Source organism: Plectropomus leopardus, chromosome 6 (assembly GCF_026936395.1).
Source record: "Plectropomus leopardus strain MGB_pleo_1.0 chromosome 6, ASM2693639v1, whole genome shotgun sequence".
In the NCBI taxonomy this organism is placed as follows: Eukaryota; Metazoa; Chordata; class Actinopteri; order Perciformes; family Serranidae; genus Plectropomus; species Plectropomus leopardus.
Genome location: NC_142181.1, coordinates 11,934,596 through 11,960,086, shown reverse-complemented (window position 1 = coordinate 11,960,086; position 25,491 = coordinate 11,934,596). Strand labels below are relative to the sequence as shown.

General features: G+C 40.5%; 1 protein-coding gene across 1 annotated transcript in view; it reads right to left on the bottom strand.

Moving 5' to 3' along the window:
* Nucleotides 1-14,263, bottom strand: part of kcnab1a (potassium voltage-gated channel subfamily A regulatory beta subunit 1a) — a 112,102-nt gene extending 97,839 nt beyond the window's left edge. Inside the window, exon 1 of the mRNA XM_088078775.1 lies at nucleotides 13,486-14,263. Coding sequence (XP_087934901.1) covers nucleotides 13,486-13,772 — 287 coding nt within the window. The 5' untranslated portion in view covers nucleotides 13,773-14,263. The remainder of the gene's footprint in view (nucleotides 1-13,485) is intronic.
* Nucleotides 14,264-25,491: the final 11,228 nt, after the last annotated feature.

Below are 25,491 nucleotides of genomic sequence, written 5' to 3'. Positions count from 1 at the left end.
TAAAGCAGAAATACGGATGTCTCAGTCCGATCTCAAAGATCGGTATCAGGGCTGATTATGGCGAGCTAGAGCCCGAGCCGATCGTTCCTTTTATGTCTGCTGTCACACTTGTGTCATTTCCCCCGAAACTTCAATGCACTGTGATGCAGTAAGTGCAGCCCTCGCCCATGTCAACTGTTCAACTAAATATCCCTCCCTCACCATGCACCCTGCCTGCTGCAGAACGATGCCATAAACAACAGCAAAATGCAGTATAAGACTCTATTTATGTTATTTACCGTAGGAATGAGCACTCATTGCATTTCAACTCAGTGTAAGAGTCTCTTGCATTTTGCTGTTGTCTCCAACACATTGTAGTTTCACTTCGGATAGAGAAGAGACAGACAGGTGCCACTGCAAGTAGCCTGCAACAAAAGCTCCGTGAGCAAAAAGCCAATAAGAGTAATTTATTAATGAAGTCCAAAAGATATTAAAATAAACACTGTCTCATTTTACTGTTATTTTAAACTTAAAAGATCTTTAAACTAAGTACTTTTAAGTACTTGAAGTGTGCACTCTGCAGCTGTAATATCTAGAAAAATTGGAGTATCGGACTCAGTATCGGCAGATCTTCAATATTAAATGACATTGATCAGGGGCAAAAAGCTTAGGGACATCCCGAGTTAGAAATACTCAAGAAAATTTCAAGAACCTCAACTTTAACATAAATACAGTAGTCTATTTAACGGGTTACAAAAGCATGAAAGTTTGTCTGTGTCTGCCTATGATCAGAACCTCTTACTCATGCAATAATTTAAGTAATTACAAAGCTAAACTTGTAACACTGTTTTGTGAAATTACACATTGAAACAGGAGACTGCAGTCACTGGTTGCTGCATCTTTGCTGCATTGCTACACGGAAGACACTAACTGCTCATTTATGGATTTTAATTTATGCAACTACTTATCCAGTATTTGCACAACAATGCTCTTTGAATAGTGTTGTGCAACTATTTGCATTGTGTTTTTCTGCACCTATAGCAGTGTTTAAACAGTGACAAATATTGCAGTAAAATCTACAGTGTGTCTACCTATGTGTTTGTGTGTGTGTTTGTGTGTGTGTGTGCGTGTGTGTGTGTGTGTGTGCAAGAGAGGGTGCTGGGTTTACACTGCCCCTTAGTTGTTATTATGATGACAATCTCTTATATCCCACTCTGTGTCCCTGGTTGTCTCACCTCTTCTCTTTAAATTGGCCTTGGGGGAGATCACAGTATATTACCTTTTCTTATAAAAGATAGCACTGCACCCCAGAGCGCACATCCACAATCTCTCTCTCTCTCTCTCTCTCTCTCACACACACACAGGCAAAGACTCAAGCTCCACTCTTTTCTATTACAATCCTACATACACACACACACACACACACACACAGAAAAGACAAGAAAAGTGCTGATCCAAGGAAGCATAAACTTTGCCTGCGTCAGTGTATCAGCTTAGTGCTGTAAAGCGGAGATATATGGTGACACTAAAACTGAGTGTCTATTCTAAGCATGACTGTGCAAAAACGTAGATGGAGGGATACCGCTAATGACAGGACCAAAGGAGTGTCGGAGACAAAAAGAAAGATTGAACAATAGGCAGAAAGGACGGGAGAAGGAAAATGAAAGAAATACACGTGGGCAGAATGAAACAGCAGCGTTAAAACGGCAGTGCGATAAAAAGCTCAGAGGAAATAGGTTTTAGTGGAAGAGAAGGAAAATGAGAAAGATATAGGAGGGGGAAAGGAGAGGTAATTATTTATCCACTGAAGGAGCTGAGTTGGATATTATATTGCCCCCTCTTGAGCCGTGGTTTCAAAGGTCTCCGCAATCCACAGTAGGTGACACTCCTACTGATTCCATCGCTGCATGAGCACTGCAGCACCTCTTAAAGCAATACAGTATTTCACTTTGCGCACACACATTTTTGCTCTCTTGGCAAACAAACAGGATCTCACAACAACTGACTTTGAGCTGCTCTGATTTACTGCCATCAGCGTTGCATTGACTTTTGTTTTCGAGCTGTAATCAATGCAATGCAATCAATGAGGAATTAGAAATGTGCAAATATGAAAGAGTGCACTCAACTATCTGGATCCATGGTGCTACAGTTTGTCCGGAGGTGCAACTTCATTTAGCATTTCAAAAGTACACAAAGAAAGTGGAAGTTACTGCAGACACAATCTACTGTTGACAATGTTATATATCTCTCGCACACACACTTTTAAAGCATCCCCATGCTTTCACATCTATTGTCACAGTGGCAGCAGATCCATGGCTCCCCCTAGTGATGAAACTACCAACCAGCACTTCAAATAAAACAAATAAAGGACATCTCTGTCTCTCAGTTTTGATCTTTCTCTGAAACTCCCAAGACTTTTGTATCTCCTCTTAATAACTAACCCTCTGCACCTCATTGTCCCTCCCACATGCACCACATAACCGTTAAGCATGTTTTAAAACTTTCTCCATTTCCCCTTTAGGGGTTCTTCACACACCCACGCTTCTACCCTCATGTGTAACTGCATCATCATTACAAATGAGGTATCTAACTGCTGCTCTTATCTTGAAAGAACCGTAGTTGCTGAGCAAAAAAAATGCACCTTTTAGTGAGTCACACTGCGGGGATTTCTAATTGAGTTACAGGAATATGTGCTCAGAACGAATAGACAATCATTATGAGTTGTACTTTGGCTGTCGTGTGATTTGCCAAAAGGCTATAGAGTCACCTTGGACATCAGCTAATAGATTTAAAGTAAAAGGATGAGTGTGTTAAAGTTAAAGTTGGCACAGCTCCTTTTGCTTTACATGCGGCAGCGAGGGAGAGTAAGATGAAGCTGCACTGGGGTGTTATCCTCAGGCGACCTCAGCAGGACCCAAGGAGAGTGCTGCCTCTTAAATAACCGCTTATCAGCGCTCATCAATAATGGACAAATAGCAAGAGAGGGGGTGAGCAAGGCAGCGATACTTAAAGACCAAAGCGGACAAAGACTGGGAGGGAGTGATCATTTATGTTTTGTCATCATTTGCACAGCCTGTACACAGTAAATGAAAAGTTAAAGAGATTTAAAAAGCAAAGAATTACAAAAGAGAAGAGGAAATTAATGAATCAGCAGGCTAAAGTGCAGACTTCACTACCAACTCATAGTGACATTAGATTATTTACTTATGCTTTAATCTGTCTTTTTATGTTGTTTTCAGCATTTTTTAAAGCTATGATCATTTCCAAAGAGAGTTTCAGAGAGTGTCAGCTGAGCCTGATGATCCACAGTGACTGGCATGCTCCTAAATAAGCACATCAACGGGAAAAACTGATGCCCTATCGATTCACCACGTCGCCTGGTGCTGACATAAGTGAATACGCCAGAATCCTATCAATGCGTGCTGGCAGACACTGTGAGTGGTGGCCATGAATGTGAGAGTTGGTAGATTTTCCAGGCTGTAGAGTTGATTTATTAATGGGAGTCATGTTAAGAACATGCATTAGCTCACTCAGCAGTCGACTAATGAACTGGTGATGTGTCTGTGTATGTGTGAGTGCCGGGGGACTGCCCTAAGTCACATTTAGGAAGCAGTTTCAGACCTATTAAGGCCAGTATGGAAACAGCACTGACTTAACTGGAGTCCCATATTTAGGGAGTGACATATTGGCTTGAGGTTAGAACAGGGTAAGCCTCCGGGGAATTACTTGGTCAATGAAATGTCCCTGAAGTGACTGAAGTGACAAATGTGCAAGTGAGAGGGAGCAAGTCGTGGACAAAATCATCATTTAGGAAGACTGATAAAACAGCAATCAAGTTAAAGCATTTCTTTCTGAGCAGTCCATTCCTCTCCCCCTGCTCTCAAATTACTGTTGAGATTTCCAATATTACTCTAATTGGTTTTTGACTCAGAATGTCAGGAATTTACACTAGAAAAAAAAATGATATTTTGGTCATTGAATTTTACTTTTTAATCTATTTAATTATATTAATTTGAAACTTAGAATTATAACCCCAAAACTAAAATAAAGTGTCTTGATAATAAAAAATGATTTATTAGACATAAAATATTACGTAATTAATATTGGCTTAATCTTACAAAGGACTAATACTTTCATTAAAAGTAACTGATGCTTTAGGCTTTCTTCTTGGGCTGTTAATAGCTTTTATATATATATATATATATATATATATATATATATATATATATATATATATATAAACTGTATTTCTGTGACTGGTTGTTGTACTGCCACAGAGATACTGGGGCAAATTCCTGGTGGTGTGGAAGAAGAGCATGTCTGATATGTTTACTCAGTTGCCAGTTTATTAGAGACAGCAAGCTAAAACTAATGCAGTCTAATAATACAGCTCTGCAATAAATCCAACCTAAATGAAGGTTATAATATTCATTTCTGGTTGAAACTGTTTTAGAGAGGTGTTTCTATTTTTTCTAGGTTTTTGTTCACCCCCTATTCCCGAGGGGAAGCTACACAGCAGTAATACCTCTGTAAATTTGGTCAGTTCAGCAACAGCAGAAAAATTGGTTTACCAAAGATCATGACAATGTGCACAATAGCAAGTGCTTGCTAGTGTAACTGCTTTTTTAAAAGTGCTCTTAAAATGTGCAGTCAGCAATAAAAAGCCAAAACACTTTTTGGTGAAATAGCGAATATCTCCTCATGTTCCACGACCTGTCTGTTCTGTGTGTGCAAAAAAAAGGTGTCTATACACAGCCCTGTCTCTATAAATGAGAAATCAAGAAAGTGGCTCAGATCAAGTTACACAATACTATTCCAGCCAATCAGCAACAGGGAGCATCCGAAATTGTGCACAAGACAGGGGAAAAGCCATGGATGTAGAAAAGAAATGCAGTAGGAGCACGAGACGGTAAATCTGGCACATTATGGTTTTTTTTTGTTGCTGTTGTTGTTGACGAGTTCAACAGTCTCCACCTTTAAATAAAAACTATTATTTTTCAGATTTGTCGTACATTTGCATGGTGGCTACAATGACCAACATAACATTGGAATGGTAAACTTCAGTATGACATTTAGGCCAAAATAACATTTAATAAAGGGAAAAAAACAGACACACACAATGTGCTATATACACACAATAAAGCTTTTAAGCCAACACTAACAACAGGTTAGTAGCAAATAAAAAACAATGCGCAACATAATTATGTTCCTTTTGACCCCCCAAAAATCAGTTTTTGTATCAAATACATGACTTACACATTAAAACAACAAATGTCTCATTTTACAGCAAAACTAGATCGATAAATAGATAGACAGACAGAGACAGACAGATAGACCGATAGATAGATAGATAGACCTTGATAAAATATGTAACCAACTACCACACCTTCAACACAGACTACAAACAATCACAAATTGTACACAGTGAATGACTTCACTACTAAAAATGGAAATTGGGGGCAAAATGATTGAAAGCCTTTTAAAAAGACCAGGCTTTGTCTGCTTTTTTTGTGAGTGAACACCTAACAATAACACAACAGCTGCAACGCTCAAGCAAACCAGGCACAGTACAATAGCTCAATTTTAATCAAGTTAATAACCTCCATTACACCAGCAACAAGTAGTACGCAGCAACAGAAAAATCACATTTAAGCAGCAAAGCAACAGAAAACCAAAGAGAGCGACAGAAGATGGGCAGTTTTTACTCACGGTATTGAGGGCTGTCCATATCGTATTTCTCCGATGATATGCGGTTTTCGATGCTTCAGCACTACCAGCAAGCCATGCCGAACTAACACCAAATAACTTTACTGACAATAAAACTAGCTAACTCTTTCTCACGGTCGTTTAACGTGAATATTGTTACTACATTTCCAATAATTGAGTCTAGTTATTAAGCCTGGCGGTGACGGGTTAACACCTGACGGATTTAAAAATGCTTCTTCCTCTTCCTCTAATGCCGTTCCGGCAGGCTGTACACTGTAAAGTGTAATGCTGCCCTCCACAGACTGGGAGTAGGTTTAAAACGTTAATTAAAGGATGTCCATTTCACCTGGCCTCACCTGCACACCTGCACCGCACGCGCAACGCCTCGCTCCGCTGAGCTGCAATACCATTTTTCACCACATCGCCTCGTTAACATGTGGCTGCCGTTACAATCCAGAGGGGCGCTGTTTCATCGATTTTAAGACATTTAATAAACGTGTTGAGGAAATGCCGGATGTGACCACAAATACAGGAATTTGTTGAATCTGTTTATCAATTCACTATGATAGCAACTTTAGTAGAGGAAGTGGGGAAAGTGAGTCCTTAAAATCCTGTGGCCTTTGCTGTTTTAACACTCTATGTTTGTAACCTAATTAAACAAACTGTAAAATAACTAAAATCCATGGTTAAAGATTTTCTCTCATCTTTTAATTACAAAATGAATTGTTCTCTTTCTGTCCATCCAAAGTAATTTATTACATGACTGGTTCTAAGCCAAAGGTTTCACCGGAGGTCTAATACCTTCTGTGTAAAGCCCATCACGGTTTAACACTCCCTTACGGGGGCTTTTAATAGCTTTAAAGCATTCATAATAAAAAAAGGGCTCTAAACCTTTCAGAAGAAAGTCGATAGTGATGGCTGAAGCTAATGGGTATGCAATAAAACAAACATACACATACACACACTCGCACTTACTTGCATACTTGCATTTGAAACTGCAGTGCAATGAATTTCCAACCAATAAAATAGACGTCATGTAAAAAAGCTGATGCTAGGCTGTATATTAAGTTGGATGCTTGTCTCCACACACACCAACACAACCCACACACACACTTTTGTGACCGTCTGATCAATTAAGTATTTAGTGAGGATACCAGCTCCTATGTTAAATATTCACTTGTTTTCCAAGATGAATAAAGAATGAGCAATTGACGCATTTATCTGCACACGTATCTCTATGTCTGTGTTTGACTGCGTGTGTCTGATTGCATGTGTCCTTGTGCGTGTGTATGTGTGTGAGTGTGTGTGAGTGTGCGTGTGTGTGTGTGTGTGTGTGTGTGTGTGTGTGTGTGTGTTTGTGTTTGCATGTGCACGCATGGTCTCTGAATCACTGGTTGAGTGCACAACTTCACTCACTGCATCTCAAGTGTCGATTGGTTACAGCTCCATTAGGCTCTGATTAAGAACACAGACTGACACACACAGACTATCACTACAACATAAAGTGAGACAAATCAGTCACTGTCTTCTTTGTATAGACACCACTTGCTTCCACTAGTGTTAAATATATATATATATATATATATATATATATATATATAATTTATTTAGTTTTGTTTGCCTCTTTTCACCCCTCCATCTCCTGTTTTTCACCGTTGTTCCTTTTCAGCTCTATAATAAATAGAGCTGTGTGCCTGCACAGCTTCTCCTTACAAAGGCAGATGCCAGAGTCTAAACACTTTTAGTGGACATAAGGCTTGGGGCCAGAGAGGACAGGCTTGTGTCTGGCTGAAGTCAACAAACATTCACTGTTTCTTTCTCTTATTTGGGGTTCAAATAGCTGCATTGTTATATTTGTTCTGCTTTTTTTTTTGCTGCCTCAAAGTAATGTGGAGCTCAGAAACAGTCCCACAGAGCAGTTTCTCTCTGCCAAAATGAATCACAAAATCAAATGGTGAATCCATAGCAAACAACTATAACTCCAACAATGTGGTTAATAGTATTTTTACATCCACTTCACATTAAGTGCCAGAGGTTATTGGAATAGCAGTTTTAATGCAAAACTGCATAATGCAAATTAAGATTTACCACTAGAGCAAACAATAATCATATGCATGTCTGCAAAAATGCTCCAAAGTGTGTCAAAGCACATTTGTATAAAGTAGCCTGTAGATTCTTTTAAAAGGAGTAGATCAGTCTATAGATTTTTGTGTTTGTTCTATGAAAAATGTGTTACGGCTCCTACTGCAAAAGGATTGTTCACTGCAGTTTACAATAGTTTTATTTGGACTTGTTCTGATACTGTTACCAATGTTGGAAATGCCACCGATATTGTCTGAATGCTGGTTCGGGGTATCGGCTACTACGTGAGACCATGCAGTGATCTGATACCATATAATTTTAGTTTCACACCCCCAATAAGTGGAAATTTTCTGAGAGATCAATTCTTCTTCACTGCTCTAGACAGTGGCCTATCACAAGTTGTACTATGCTACCAATAGCAATTACTGTTTTAAAGCTATAAAGAAGAACTGATTTCCAGTGGAGCCTTAGTTGACAACAAAATGACAGCAATTGGGAATATTTCACAGTGAATAAAAGACGTCGGCACTGGATCGGTGCTCAGTATTTGCCGAAACACAAGTTCAGGTGTCAGAGTCAGTATCAGAAAGGATAAAATTACATTAAAACACTTTTAGTTTTCTTTTGGCAACAACAGCTCAGCATATGTATCTAGTGAAACAAAACTGTAAAACTATGGAGAGATCATTTTACAATTTCACCTATTATTGTTTGTTTGTTTTTTAAAATGTAAGTTTTCTTTTAACATAGCGATGCCAAAAATGTTGTGAATGATGTAAAACAGAAAAATGAGATGATGGTAAATACCACAGACACAAAACAAAAGTGAGTAACAGAAGAGAAATAGAAGAGCAACTGTGGACGCTGTAACTCTGTCACCTTCACACCACGGTCTGTCAGCTGGCAGAGCTCATTTAATCAGATGGACTGACAAACATCCAGACTGTCTGTACACACACTCAAACACACACACCCACACACACACACACACAGTGATTAATGAACACACAGCATAGGCTTCATTATGTGACCTTCTGCCCCCTGGAGGTCTAAATGCCCCTCACTGTCACTCCTGTACCCAGCATCCCCTGCTCTGTATCCAATAATATCATGGGCTTTTGATTAATCCATTCCCCACTAAGCTGATTGAATCTATGACTGCATTAATTCTGTCTGTGTGATCAAAAACCAGCAGAGTGCATTTGCCATTTAGGTTAAAAGGGGATGTACTAGATTTCTTTTTTTTTACAGCAAAGGTTGAATGACCACAGTAGGTATTTTTCAGCTTAATATTCATTTAGTTACACAAAAACATGGAAACTGGCTTCCTATCCTGATGCAATTAGTGCCTGCTCAAATGAAATGTCATAGAACATCATTATTTCACAAAAGCTTGTTTTGAGCACAATAATATTACAAAAAGTGTGTAAGCTGTGAACCAGTGAGTATTGCTACATTGCAATGATATAATGCAGCTTTTTATACATGCAAAAAGAGCAACAAAAAAAATGATTGCAAAAAGGAGAGAAAACTGTTGCAAGAAAACTGGTGTAGCTTATCTTACTTAATTTCCTGTAAATTGTGCACAATGGATTTCTGGCACAAATTAAGTATTTCAACCAAAGCAAGAAGAAGCCTTCCTCACACTGAAGTGACTCAAAATGGCAGATGGTGGAGGCTTGAATAACAAGCTGAAATATCTTTAATTAAATGCAAGAAGACCAAGGATGCAAAAGAAGCGAAGAAGGAGAATGACGCAGATGAGGGAAACACCACAGTGAACCTGTGAAGGATGTTCATTCAGTGCGGTGAGGCGTTCAGGACAGACGTGCACTGGCTGGCTGTCAAAGTCAGTTTCCAAAGCTTTTTTTTTGATCAACTCTTTCTGGAACAAAGTGGCTGATGTCTTCTGTTCTAACACGGTTCACTAACATTGTCACATAGCAACAGTATCTGCCCCGATTAGATAATAAGCATTAACACTCGCCACATTAGGCCCCGAGGAAATGTTGAATGCATATGGTCTGATGTGAACACAGTAAGTTGTCACCGCAGCCTGCATGGTCAAGATGCGCATTAACGACGAAGTGAACATGCACACAGAAAAAAAACAACACATAAAGATACACATAGATGCCCCTTTACAACTGAAAACACACATCCACATTCTAAACACAGACACACACACACTCATGAATAATAAACTGCAGGGCATGTGAGGGCACGCTGTGAAGCTGAGGCTCATATCTGCTTGTACTTTATCTTCTCTTCCTCATCCCATCTGTGCTCTTTGTATAATTTTGAATGAATCAAGCGTCTGCAAAAATTAGACTGTGCATTTGCTTGCAATGTGCTTGCACTCTTGCATGACTGTCTTTGCAAAGAAATAAACTGAATCAAAACAGTGAGAAAAAGTGAGATATTGGTCAGTCTTTAAAAATGTTAAATAATTTGGGGATTTTAGTTTAAGGTTAGGACAAAACCAGTGTGAATCTAAACAAAGTTGCAACCTTCATGCCAAATTTCAGCCTCCTCGGGAGAAATCTCCAGCTGTCAAAGGGAATTTTTGTGACTGACCAACCAAACAACAAAGTGAGATATAGAGCTGGTCACAGCTAAAAACGTATTTATGTGACATGATCTTGACATTCAAGTTTTCAAGGTTTTTCCCAATCTGTTTTTGTAGAATATTGGATAGGTTTGCCCTTTCAGATAAAATACTCAAAAGGGAAATCTTTTGTGGAGCTGTCAAGAACCTATGAAGGAAAATCATACGAAGACATTTATGTCTTAAGGGCTCATAAGCCAAATAGATTTAGTTAGAAAATGCATTCACAGATTTTATCACTTCAAGACTGACCTCTTGCTACAGAGCCAGAAGGATGTCAAAATTCACTGGAAGAGCACTGAGGTCACTTCACTGATTTGCATTTTCTCCTCTGGGGTGTTCATGTGTTAGTAAAAGCATTTAATGTTAATAGTTTTGTGGTTGACTGTTTTGGTGCGGGTAAAGTCATGGCATATTTTAGTTGTTTATGGTCAGACACAGAAAAAAAGATTTACGTTCTAAAATAGATTTCTCTAACATGTGTGTGTGTGTGTGTGTTTGTGTGTGTTTCGAGTGAGTGCCCTGCACAGGTCTTAACCACTAATACACAGTGACCTGGAAAGGAAAGTGAGCAGCCAGCTGTTTTATTAGGTTACTATGGCAATGAACACAAACATTTAAACACACACACACACACACACACACACACACACACACACACACACACACACACACACAGACACTAACACACACTCAAACACACACACACACACACACACAGAGGCCCATGAACACACATATGCCAAGGTCCCAAAGTGAAATGCTAACAGCACATGGCCATATGAGCTCTCATGGCCAGGTTGACCCAACAGGGATACCAACACACTCTCCCCACTTTCTCTCTCTCCACTGGTGGACACAGAGGGGTGAGGGAAAAGTCACGCTCCATGCTGTCATATTTTCTGTACCAACGCAACAAGTCTAGGTCATGTTATTATTACACTGATTGTAATATTGACAAATATCTTTGCAGAATATAGCCACAGAATCACTGATGAGAGAGCCTGGGGAATGAACAGGCTGTTCAAAAGACCAAAATACAGTTCATGGAAATGTTGAGCCAGCAGCCTCTCCAAATATAAAGCACTCATGGACACCTCATTTCTAATCAACACCATGGAGCCTAATTTGGATATTGTGGGACCGGCATTACAAATGGTAAAATGAAAAATGATCACTCCATTTCCAGCATTGTTGATAATTTCTCCTTGATATCAGATTATAGTCCTGCTGGAACTTTAGTAAAGAAGCTTTTCTTGGTGATTTTTCAAGGTAGAAAGTTATGCTGTTCTCGGTTACAGTTATTCCCCTGGCTGCAATGACGTTGCAGAGATGTCAGGATATGGAGGACCCTGAAATGCTTAGCAATCAGAGCAGACTGGGCTTTTTTGGGAGGAGGAGTTAAAGGGAGAGATCTTAAAACAAAGCATCTCAGACAGAGGGTTAAAATGGGTGTTCAAGCACAGATAGTATGAGGAAAATTGAGTGTTTTTAAAAATTTAATCATGTACACATGTACAAGTAATGACACCTAAAATACAAGCATAAACATGAAAATGGGCTGAATAGGTCCTCTTTAAGTTTCTCACATTGCTATTACAGGACAGCAGTGAATATTTGGGTGTGAAGCAGGAGGTTGACTGTAGAAGGGCATTCATGTTCATGCAACTTTCATCAATAAATAACCAACAACAGAAACTCTTTTGGAGAATTAAACAGCTTCATTCAAGTTCATTGCTCTCCATTTGGGAACAACAATACAATGAAGGCAGAGCAGCTACATCCTGCTTTCTAGCCTGAGGGCTGAGCAGTGATCCATAATGTCCCAATCACACTCAAACCACTCACCAACACGATGTCTGTCACAGATAACAAACCAGGAGGAAAATACAGTGACAGTGGGTCTCTACCAGGGGCTGAGAAACAGTCATGAAGTGGATTATTGTCACAACAAAAACTTTGGCATTTCATATTTGTAGGATGATTTAATCCATTCCATCTATTCAGTGCTGTGCATGCACGCTTTTTGGTTATACATGACCCTGGTGCAATAGCTTCTATTGATGACACATTGCTTTGACACACAATTCTAGTTTAAAATGCTTTGTGCAGCTTTAAAAAAAATTGTCACTACTCCCCTTATAGCATAAGCATTAGTCAATCCACAACACAAATCTGAGTAAACATAAAGGAATAACCTGTCCAAAATAGTGCATACAGGTAAGCAAACACATGGCAACCTAGATTGTGTTTTTCACTTTCAAAAAACTTAAACCAAACAAAGAAAATGTGTGCTTAAGTTAATGATTCTTGCAGTTTGTTGAGGTATTCAACAATTTGCCATTTCACAGGCTTTGGTTTTGTGTGTGTTTGTGCACAGCATTAAATATGGTTCAATGCACCATTATGCAACATTTCAAAATGAGTGCACAAACTGAAAATCTCATCTCTCTTTTTGTTTATGTTGAGAATGAACTTATCAAAGCAATGGATAAGAGTTAGATGCCGGCATACGTTTGCCCTCAGCTGGTGGGTGTCATGTTGAGATCAATAGTCCCTATAATGCAATGACAACACAACAGGGGTGACTTTATAACTGTTGCAAAAGATGCAGTATGCAGTGGGCTTTCCAGATACATTTTTTAAGGCTTGAATTTTATTGCAGCTACTGATGAGCAAACTTTTTTTAACCGCCATTGAAACAAGAAAAATGTTAACATGACATCCAATAAACCGACATGACTTAATACAATCAAAGCATTTTTCAAACAAGCAGTGGCCAAAGAACTACAAGCCATATAAACACTATGCAAATATACAGAGTAACAAATCCTCATCATATGACATAAAGAGGATTAATCCTGGATCAAATAAATCTCATTTTAAAATAATCAATTATCAAAAAAACAAATAAACAACTCAATGAATCTCAAGTCAGCAGTGGACAGAGACAACATCCACTTCCCTTAGCTGTAGTGCTGTTGACTACCCTACAGGTGTGAGCCATGGACTACTGCTGAAAGTCATTAAGGAAAGTCCTACAAACATCCACACACACACACACATACACACACACACACACACACACACACACACACAGGTGAGGTTACCTGTAGACCATGCCAGTCTTGCTCTTGATCGTGTCCTGCAACGACAACGAGTGGAAGTTGAGAAACTCCTCCAGCTGTTTGAGCTGCATCACACTCTTGGTTTTGTTTGGAGTCCACAACATCAGAGGAGCGTAGGGTCGCTGCGGCATCCCTGTGGACGTCTGCCTGGCAAGCCTCCCTTGACCCGTCCCTTGGGCCTGAACCCCACCCTGACCCCCTCCCTGACCTCTAGTCCCCTTCTGCTTCGGGTTGGGGATGTCTGGGCATGTTGCTTTGTACAGGTACATCTTTCTCCTTTCTTTTTCACTTTATCCTCTCTTTCAGTCTCTCCCGTCTTCTGTGAGTCTGTCCCACAAACATGTACGCTCAGAGTAATCCAGGTAGGCCTCCTCGCCCACACAGAGGACTCTACTGTGTGTGTGAGTGTTGTCAAAGCTCAAAGGAAAGGAGTGTATTCCTCTGGATGCAGCTCCACATATTCCTCTTATTAAAAAAATAAAAACTGAAGAAGAAATGCGGGAAAATCCAGCGTGGAAAAAACATAAATTTGCGAAGAAAAAACAGAATTCAAGAGTCCATAATTAAAATTGAGTCCAATCAGTCTGCAGGCTGCATGTCCACACAGGAAAAGCAGGCTTTTTCTTTACATGTGCTCCTCCATGGGCTGTGCCACATATGTTCTGTGCACACAAACACACATGCAGATATGGAGACACAGATATCCCACTCTCTCTCCTCTGCTCTCTCTATCACACAACACACACACACACGCATGCTGTCACTTTGCCCCCTGCTCAGCCAGTCTACATTATGAGCTCAGTTTGGTTTTGCTCCCTATTAAATGGCATGGGAATCTGGGACATTTTTTACCGCCCTCCCTCTCCTTCTCCCTCTCTCTCTCTCCCTCTCTTTCCCTCCCTCTTATCCTCTCTCTCACTTTCCCCATCATCCCTCCTTTGTCTCTCAGTATTCCCTCTGTCACTAGCCCTTTCAGTTTCTCCTGATTTCCTCTTTTGCCTTTCTTCCAGCATTTATGTCTCCCACTTCCCTTTTCTTCCACCCATCACTCTTTATCAGGCACAAATGCACACATGTGTATGTGCGTGTTTTAATCACTTTCCCACCCTAAACCCCTTTTAATATTTCCCTTTTTCATGTATTTTATCTCTTTTGTCTTTCATGTCTTACCCTGGCCTCCCTCTCTCCTCCGTCTCTCTCTAAACAAAGTCTCCTCTGGAGTTTTGCCTGTAACAAGCACCTAATATAAACACACACTCTAACACACACAAACATACACAAGCCGACAGTGAGTTATACACAACTGCACAGAGTTTGACAACATTGTTTTCATAATGAAGTGAACCAGAAAACAAAATAGGGAAGCTTCTTTTTTCTGGTATGTTTTCACTCACTCACACAAACTGCACACACTTGTACACATTTGAACGTACACGCATGCGTGCATGCGCACACACACACACACACACACACACACACACACACACACACACACACACTCAAAAACATAATCTTTCACCTCTGGCCTCCTCTTGGGAGCACTCATTGACATCACGTCTGGTCCTTCAGTGAATTGTGGGAATTGTGGAGAAATGCCATTCTCCCATATCGGGAAATTTGGCTTTAGACACACACCGTCACTGTTTCTACAAGCACACACAAACATTCATCCTTCTACAAATCATTTTGGCAATCACTATTTGGCAACGATGGGTCCATCATACACACGCACACACAAACAAAACCCAAAATGAGGTAATTATGGAAGCATCAATACACTTCATTACATCTTTAACCAGTTGTGAATGTGAAGGCTCTTTATTGTAAGATAAATCCATCCAGTTTAACTTTTTTCCATCAGGATCAAATTGTTCTTTTCTCTCCTGCAAAACAGCATGCCACATGCCTGCAGAATGTCCTCAAAACAACCACCATTTTATAATTTTGCTAAACATTGTTTGAGAGGGACATGTACGACACTCATTTTCCAGCACTACCAGACCCCCATACTGAACCGATCAATACAAATGCGACCACATGCATGCACACACACAGCCAATCACACAGAATTAGGGGGCAGACTGAGGCAGAGGGGCAGCTGTGTCCATTGTCCAGCAGGATGGGTGGAAAAACTGATCCTGGCTGGCAGCAGGAATGTCAGCTGAGCTTATGCAATGCCAGAATGTGTTTACAGCGTATTTATAGTCACAAGAAGCGTGCCCATCCATACACATGGAGCCCATATATACATGCACAGACATTTAATGCTTAAACATGAGTATCAGCAAGAATTAATGCTGTTTTTTGCAGTTTAACTCACTGTTCATTTTACAGCTGTGTCATATTTCTCTTTAACTTTTTTGACTGTTTTAACTCTCTTATATTTTGGCCTCTGGTGTTGAGAACAGCCACAATCTCCTTTGAGCCGCTCAGCGTGTAGGCAGGTGAGTCACTGACAAGAATAACAGAGAAAGAGGGAGAGGATGGAGGGAGGGAGGAAGAGCAGGGAGAGGTCAGTTTTGGGGACCCAGCTTGGGGTTATTGGAAACCAGCATTGTGAGAAACAAAAGTGCAACTCTTTTTTGTTAATCTCTGCCTTTTACACTTTTCTTTTTACTCCTTTTTCACTTTCTCTTCCCATAACTGTCTACCAATTTTTATTCTCATTTTTTTCCCATCAGCTCCCTGAGACTAATTAGCCATCTTTTTCTGTCTTTCATTTTCCCCCCACCACCCCCACATGCGCTCCTTACAGTGAGTGAATCCCTTTACAATAATTGCATATGTATGATAATTATCCAGTGGTGCACAGCATGATAGAGACAGAACAAATAGAGCAGCACACCATAGCACAACACAATACACATTTTTTGTGGATTCATTAAAAAAGATAATAATAAACTTAAGTTTTTGCTAACAATGTGAGGTCTCACAAGCAATCTGCAGAGTGTAAAACAATATTTCTGAGTTGTTTACTTGAATGAGAAAGCTCTTTCTATGCCTTCTGACTCTATGGCAGCAATAATTATGCCAGTGATCAGTCTCCAGCCCTCAGGGACTGTCCTGCTCCTGTTTAACACCAGTGTGCTGGCCTACATTCTCCACTAAATCCCATTGTTACTATCACTGAGAATCAAAACCAACTTAAAGCTGAAGGGTGAGAGCAAAGCGACAGTGATAACATTGACTGTACAAAATATAGTATAAGGACAGTACACCAAATGCAGCATTACATAATCAACATTTCAAGTGTCCCCAGGCTCATCGTTTTTATTGTATTGTATTTTAATCCCCTAGGAGGTTTTAAAAAATGAACCAAGGAGTTAAAAAAAACAATTCAGCTGTATTTTGTGGTTACATCAAAAAGAGTGAGAATACTCTTATTAGGTTTTGCTCAAGTGCAAAAGGTGCTGTTGTGTGAATCAAACTATGAATCTTGGCAGTCGCCTCAAGCTTCATCCATCAAGCTCTACTGGAACTTGTGTTTTTGTTCTCCATACAACAGTATCATGTTGCCACACCTTTGTCACTCGTGCCAAGAGTGTCAGGAAATAAATATCTAATACCTGGTGAGAGAGGGGCAGTGATACTGTTGGCTGTCATCCTTTCAACCATCTGAGCTGCCTCACTTGCTTTCTGTCATAAGGAAAGAACCGTCTGAATATTATCATAACCTGAGGATTTTTCATCAGCTGTTTAAACAAAATAACAGATATGAACGTCTCATTTAGAAGATTAGATTTGTTGGCGAAACCCAGCAGCAACCTCCAAGGCTTAAAATTATGATAATGCGGAAGTGCCACAACCTACAATTCCTTGAATGGCCCCTTGAAGCCAGCTCTAAATCAGAGTGCATCCCCTCGGACCTCCAAGTTAAAATGCTCAACTTTACAGCAGAAAAACATGCTTACAACCTGGTACAAAAAAACATTTCTCTATAGCTAATTTCAACACTCAGGACCACTGTACCAAGGGTGAATTTTTTCTCACCCATTCAAATTCCATTTAGGCCCAAAGTTATGCAGTTGGTGCAGTCTGTGAGTCAGATCCACCCTTCGCTCTTCCACAGCTTCACCCTCTCATCTAAATATGGTCACCTCTGGCTTCAAGAAACCAAGATGGTGACAGCTGAAATGCTTGAGGCTTTAAAATGCCCACAACCCAATGGGTGACTTCACGGTAGCTACGTCCATTATTCAGTCTATGTTGAAAACACAGCTGCAAATACAAGCAAGAGTTCTTCCTTATCAGCAAGTTTCACAGTTGATTGCAGCATGAAGGTATTTTCCAGGCAAGTGCATCTATCTATCACAGTCTGCTGCCGATTTTGCATTAAAGATATAATGCATCTTGTTATTTCTGGCTGACAGTTCACTTGTTTGGTTTCATATTTTGCTCTTTTAAAGCATTATTTTTCATAAGTTTAATTCTATACAATTTTGGATTGTTTCTTAATCAAACAAATTAGAGAATTGCTGATTCCTGCAGAATAACACAAACTGAGTTACAGTAAAGTAGGTATTGTAAACAGTGTGATCCCAAGACAGCACAGACATAGTAGGCTGTGTGGACATGACATCATGCAAACAATAACAAACACCATCTTAAGTAAATTTACAAGGTGATTGGTGTTATTATTACCAGTTACAGGAATCAATCAATACAGTTTCCTTGCTCTATGGCAGAATATATTAATTAAATTGTCAATTACGGGCATAGTGTAAAGAAAATTGCTGTATGAAAAGGAATAGTTTAAATATTCTGTCTCTTTCCAAAACACATTAGCATTAGAATAATTTATAGGGGGAAACAAAATGCATATCAGAGGGAGAGAAACTGCTATTTTTAGCTCAAGTTCAAAAGCCTGGGATTTCTATGGTTATATTTTGCCCCAGTTTTTATGCAGAATCACTGGAGAGCTAAAAATCGTAGCAATTGTTCTGATTCAAATGAGAGAGAGGATATCCAGCCATTGCATGCTGTTTGGCATCCACATCAGGGGCTCAGAGAGAAGAGCTGGCAGACAGCACGCGTGTGTGTGTGTGTGTGTGTGTGTGTGTGTGTGTGTGTGTGTGTGTGTGTGTGTGTGTGTGTGTGTGTGTGTGTGTGTGACAAGTTGGCTGCCTGGCAAGAAGGGCACTTTTGGAGGGTTTTATCACATGCTCATGTCTTTTCTAGGTCAGTCAATCGTTAGTTGTTCCTTCAAGCAGCAGACTCCCCGTTACAATAATGGAGTCCAAATGATCAGACACTAATGATCAGTATTGATTCTCCACAGGGAATCGATTATAAACTGTGTTTTTTGTCCATGTATGTGAGAATATGTGTGTGAAGGTCGTGCTAATCTTATAGTGATTCACACGGTGTAGTCCTTTTTATTGGTCCTTCCACTGAGCTCATCACATCGGAAACATACCTATTAAACAAACACACACACACACACACACACACACACACACACACACACACACACACACACACACACACACACTCCACAAGCACCTGTCATCTGAGCCACAAGAGGCTGTGATCATATCTTTATGAGCCCATAAATATGGACAATGTGAAGTGTGCAGCCACTAACATGTCACCACGCCTACTCTTAGACACCGCATTTGAAATAACAGCCTGGTGTAGTATTTAAAGTGTGATATTTTTCAGCTAAAATCCACACAGACTATACAGCAGCTGAACTTTATACAGAATAATCTGACTGATGCGTTCATGCATTAGTTTTGTGCCATTTTTTTCCCCACAAAATACACCTGATGGTCAGGGGAGATTTAGAGATACAAAGGTGAGGAAACAGGTTAAAGAAGAACTTTGTGGCACCAACACAATGACTGTGTAAAAGGTACAATCCAACAGACCAATTACAGTAGCTCTTTGTGGGTACTGGAGACGTGGGGAATAGCATGGAGTTACTGAGACAATAAGAGCACAAAAATTGGCCCTCTGAATTGTCAATTGCAGTTAAATGCATTAGGATGTATCAACTGGGAAACCAGCTAGCAAACCAACTATTGATTTTTGATGAGGAAGTGATTTTCTAAAAAGGTGTCAGACCATAAGCAGCATGGATCCAAGAGGAAGCTACAAAAATCACAGACATAAAGGCAAAAAAATGCAGCGAATCTGGGGTCTCACCCTACTGTCCGCAAACAATAGCTGACAAATTTGGGTTGTTTTCTGTTACCTCTGAGATTAAGAAAAGGCAAAAAAAAAATTGATCACATAGCACATAGAAGCTGCAACGAAATTACAAATTTAAATGAAACACATTTGACATCTGGCAGAAATAGTTGCTCCTGATAGTTCAGAGCAGTCACGTAGTATATGCAGGTAAAAAGACATTGGAATATATAGGAGAGTTTACACACTTCCTGTTCTGTAAATTACCCATCTTACTACAGTACATCAACCTCATCAAATACCACTACACCAGTGGCGGCAGTGAGCGGGAGCCAGCTGACACTGGATTGAGGTGGTGAACACCATGGCCAGGGACCAAAAACCATTCACATTCACACCTACAGGTATTTTGGAGTCAACAATTAAACTAATCAGTACATTTTAGGACTGTGGGAGGAAGCTGGAAAAGAGAAAACTCAGCACCAAAGAGCCCAAACCAGCCAGCAGGTTAAAACCCTGAACCCTCTTGCTGTGAGGCGCCAGTGTTACTTCTGCACCACCAAACAAACAAATTAGGATTATAGAAATCCTTTTGACTTCTAAAATATTCTGCTTTGTTGCTCTAAGAAATACAAGGATACATATATTGGAGAGACTTCAACATTTTGTTGCCCTTGGCTCTTAATCTTCCTAATCTCTTGCTCTGCTCTGCTTTGTTTTCCTAAATTAGAGAGTGAACAGAGCCCAAACCAGCAGGGAGGCTGAAGAATAAGGACAGAGGGAAAAAGAGAGGAGAGGAGATAAGAGGAAAGGAGAAAGGAGGCTGGAATACAGACCCATGAATGTGGAGCTTTAGGCTTGAATGACTGGAATGGGCCACAGACGGATTAGGCATTTAGCAACAAGAAAGAAGAGTAGAGTGACGAGAGAGAAGACATGGAAAGAGAAGGGAGGGGGGTAACCCAATCCTGAAAATATCCATGTGTGAGAAAAAGGAGAGGAGCCAGAGAAAAGGAAGAGATGGGAAAACAAGATCAACACCTCTTGCTGCACTAACAGGCTAACTTCCAGAAGTGTTGTCCGAGTCACGGCCTGGAAACCAACGCCATTGGCGCTCTGTGTCTGTCAGTCAAACACACAAGAATCAGTAAACTACCTCTAGCCTCCATATGTTTGTCACCATGGTGTTAGAGGATGTCAACATGGTCTAATGCGGCAAGACAGATGCTGGCTATTAGCATTGCGTCCAGATCAGGTGACACAACTCTAAGCCGGAGGTCTTTATGACCGCCGTGACTCCTGTGACACACAATGCTCACAAATGAAATGATAGGACAGAGGGGGGACCTCTTGTCAACAGATAGCTCTGATGGTCCAGGCCCAAAAATACAAGAGGAATCTGTCAGCGTACATGCACACACCATGTGTATTTACTGTAAATGCGCACACACACACACACACACCACTTTACTGTGGAGTGTGTGAGCACTTATGAGATTAATTTGTTCATGGAACCAAATGATTTTGTTCATCAACAATCAGCTCTGTACGACACATTAGGCCCTCAATCAGTTTGCAGTGTGTCAAATGTGGCTGCAGGGGCGCTTATTTAAGCTTGCTCTCTCTCTCTCACACACACACACACTCTCACAAGGCTTCACTGACCTGTAGGGCATACCAGTCTTATGTGCGACTGTGTCCTCTTTGCCCAGTCCAAACATTTTCAGATACCAGTTGGTCTCCATCTCTCTGATCAGCGCCGCCCTGTGCTTGTGCTGTGCTCCCTGCTTCCCGGATGAGGAACTGCGCTTTGCATCCTGGGAGTTGCTGCGATGGGCTTTAGTCCCGCTGAGAGAGGCCACCGAGTGTTTGCGGTGCATGTGGGGGGGTTGGTGTCCACCGCCAACACCCCCGCCGCTGCTCCGGGCAGCTAGCATGGCCCCAGAGGGTGCCCCCTCCCCTCAAGGGCAGAGTTCAGGGAGCGAGGTGAAGAGGAGGAGCTGCAGGTTTATGTCCAAGTTCTCCTTCTGTTTGACTGATCAGTTCAGCTCAAGAAAGCGATGCAGGTCAGAGTGAAGCTTCTTCTGTCAGACTGTCACACCCTTGTCTCTACTTTCTGGCCATATTCTGAAGTGCTCGAACTGTCTGAATTTGTTTTTGCTTTCAAGTCTGTTTCCTATTTGTTTATTCTGAGTTCTTTTTCTCTGTGTGTCTGTCTCTCTCTCTCTCTGTCTCTTTGTCTGTCTTTCTGTCTGTCTGTGCAGTGTGCTCTCTGGTCTCTTATAGCCTCATCCAGCCTGAAACAGGATCCTGGTTTCCTCGTCTCGTCACCGCCGGGCGGCCCCGGCCTAAAAGGAGGGAGCCAAACATGCCACGGTGTCGACAATGCACACACACCATAGCACAAAGACACACACACACACACACACACTCACACACATATACTGCATACATGACAGTCATACACAGAGATGTCCTAAATCCAAATGTAAGACATTACATGAATATACACACAAACTGCATACATGTGAGCACAGACATACAATGCACACTGACCAGTGAACTGTGAAGTGTAGATAAGTGAGAGAAAATAGAATGAATAAATACAATTCTGAATATGAATTTAGGCAATAAACAAATGAAATTCTTAAAGCAGAGCTATTAACAATTACTAAAACACACCACATGTACACTGTCACACATACATTGTTTCTTTTTTATCTTCAGGGTTGGTTTCAGTAACAACTCTATATTTACACTCCTCCTGGACCATTTCAGGGTCTTGGACTCTTAACACCATTCCTTGTGTCATAAGACTCCAGGCAGAAAAAAAAAAACAACTTTACATCTTTGCCAGACACAACAATGTGGAAACACAGACAAAAATATGTGAGCACAGGCAAACACTATGTTAAATATTTGTAGTATTTCAGCCTTCAGCCTTTGTCAAAACAGCAAGATTGTTAACTGAGGATTATTTTTTCTAATTTGAGAGTAGTATGTAAAAAGCGTTGACATAAAAACAGTCATCGCACAGCACTGTAGCTTATAGCCTGAATGTATATTTGAATGTAAATTTGCATAGACAGTTTGTGGTTTGGTTTGAGTTTTATTCTGTTTGCATTTGTTGTCACTGCAAGAAGTTCAAGGTTCAAATACACACAAACACCAAAGAGCTTTATTGCTCCCCTCCACATAACTTTCAAACAGACTTTAAATTTTTCTCCTGGCAACTTTTTCAATGACCACAGATGCGTACAGCCATGAATAAAGTTTATTTTTTGCTGGAATGCACCAGAGAGAGGGACACAAAACAGCAAAGCAGCACTGCAGAAAGAGGGGGAAAGTATATTAAGTGAAGGTGAGAGGAAGGACCCAGGAGATGCAGGCATTCAATCATAGTTTGTGTGGTGGGGAGGGATTGCATGCTGATGAGATGCTAATTCATGTCAGATAGCTACTGCAGCAGAGCAGGGTGGAGAGCATGTGGCCCTTTACCACCTGACTCAACACAAGTTTAGTTGAATACACAGTTAAGTTCAAAGTCAGTCTGTTATAGGAAATGAAGTGGGTAAAGAAGGAAGGAGAAAGAAAGAGTATGGACTCAGCATGGAGTTCATTTATTATGAAAGCTGCCTTAGTAAAGTGCTGACTCACCTTTCCAAATCAGATAAGAGCAAACTTTGTTTGAGGTGCAACAGAGAGTCGTAACATACAAACGCCCTGCATTTTTAAAATAATCTGGGCAACTACAGAGGTATAAAGAGCGAGAAAGTCCACACAGGTTGGAATGGCACAAACAAACACAGGATTTTCACCGTGTAGACTGCTGTTTGTGTCCAGTGTGAAACCAAAAGACAATCAAGTGCGATGAGAGCAAAGTTTGATTACAAGTTTGTAAAGTCTACCTGTAAAGATCAAAGAACTGTGAGGGGTCTATTTATTGAAGCTCACTAAATTTACTAAAGTAATTTGTTGAATGACAACATCAAATTTAAGTCTTAAATTCGGTCAATATTCAGAAATCTTGAAATGAAAACACTGTCTCCTGCCATCCTGCTGACTTCTTGTAATATCCTCCTTGTAAAAGGGGTCTTCAATATACACTTGAAGGCCACATTGATGATATTGTGGTAAAAGAAAGAGTCTACAGCTACATGTCTCGGCTAAAAATGTTAACATCCTCACCAGCAGGTAATACATATAGATGTCAGATCAAAGCACTTTCACACTACATGTCACATTCATATACTGGTAGTCGAGGCTAGGTGCCACCTGCTACTCAATTTTAAACATTCAAAACGTTCTCACACACCTATGGCACAGTGGGAGCAATTTGGGGTTTGGTATCTTACCCAAGGATACTTTGACATGCAGACTGGAAGAGCCAGGCATCAAACCACCGATCTTCTGATAAGTGGAGGACCAACTTCTAAACCATAGCTGCCCCAAGTGGCTTTTCTCTAACTCTAATCACATACACTCCTCTCTACCATGCCCATCATTTTTCTCGCGTGGTCCGACTGTGATGATCTCTCACTGATGATATCCCTCTGGGTTGCACCTATGTTGCCTATTGGAAGATCTGCCACTGGGAAATACCACAAAGTTTATTTTCAGTCATTAATTAGGCTTTTTTTTTAGTGAAATGTAACCCCGACTAGTTAGTTTGAGCTAACGTTTTGGTCCATGAAATGACTCTTCGTGGTCAAACTGTGTGGTCTGAGGATCCTCCAGATATTTAAACAGATACTCGGAGGTTGGTGTCATCAGAGGTCAAGTGAATAGATCAGCGATGGAGTGTCAGCCCTGAATTATTCAGACGAGTAATGAGACCCTGAAAGCTCACTGGATGTGTCTCAGGGGCCTGGGGGGGAAAGGTTGGGGTCAGTGCTGAGTGTACAGTGTAAAAGGATGGTGGACAGACTTCTGTCTGTGTCTCTGGTCAACAGCTAATTTGTACTGGAAGTTTGCTGGAGCTGTGCCATTTGCTGCAGGGTTGTGCAGTGTCCTCTAAGACCATGTCACTATAAGCTACCATTTGGATAAGACTTTAATAAATACCTTGAAGTACTGAAATATACCACCTGACATACCATCGAAGGTAATGTTGCACATCAATTCCGATATAAAGCATGACTTCTTTTGAGATTTTAGCTTCATTGTAATAAAGTGCCTTGAACTGTAATGTGTTTAATTTGTTGCATTAATTAAAAAAAGACATTTGGCTATTTTATCTACAGTATAAGTGTCCCTCAATGAATTTCTATAAAATGCACGATATAAAAATAAAATATTATGATATGAAATTACATATTGGGTGATTAATTACATGGTTTTATCCATATTGCTCAACCTTGCACAGAGGTATTAAATTGGGACAAAATAATGTACATATTATAAATATAATATGTGTTAATTTGCCAGGATTTTTAATGCCTCAGAGCTTAAAAACTTTCCAGTATTAGAGTATTAGGGGTTAATTTCCCCTGGGTATTATACAGCGTACTGACTCTACGTCCCTTTGGATGAAACAACATATGGCATATTTAACATGGCACACACTGGCCTGCATATAGCGCATCGTCTGTATGACCTGTTCATCAAGGTCACTGCCCAAGGATATTCGTCACGCAGAGTGAACCCAATCTGACTTCTCTGCAATGTTGCCGTCACTAGGAGAGAAATCCTAGCATGGGAAAAATCAGTCATTCAAGTCCTTTATCCTGAACCCCTACTGAGACGCAAACTGATACACGGGTACACACACAAGCACACACACACACACACGTAGTACATTCAACTCTTTCAATACTTAAAATACTCTTCGATTAGTCTAATTATGAGGTTTTATCT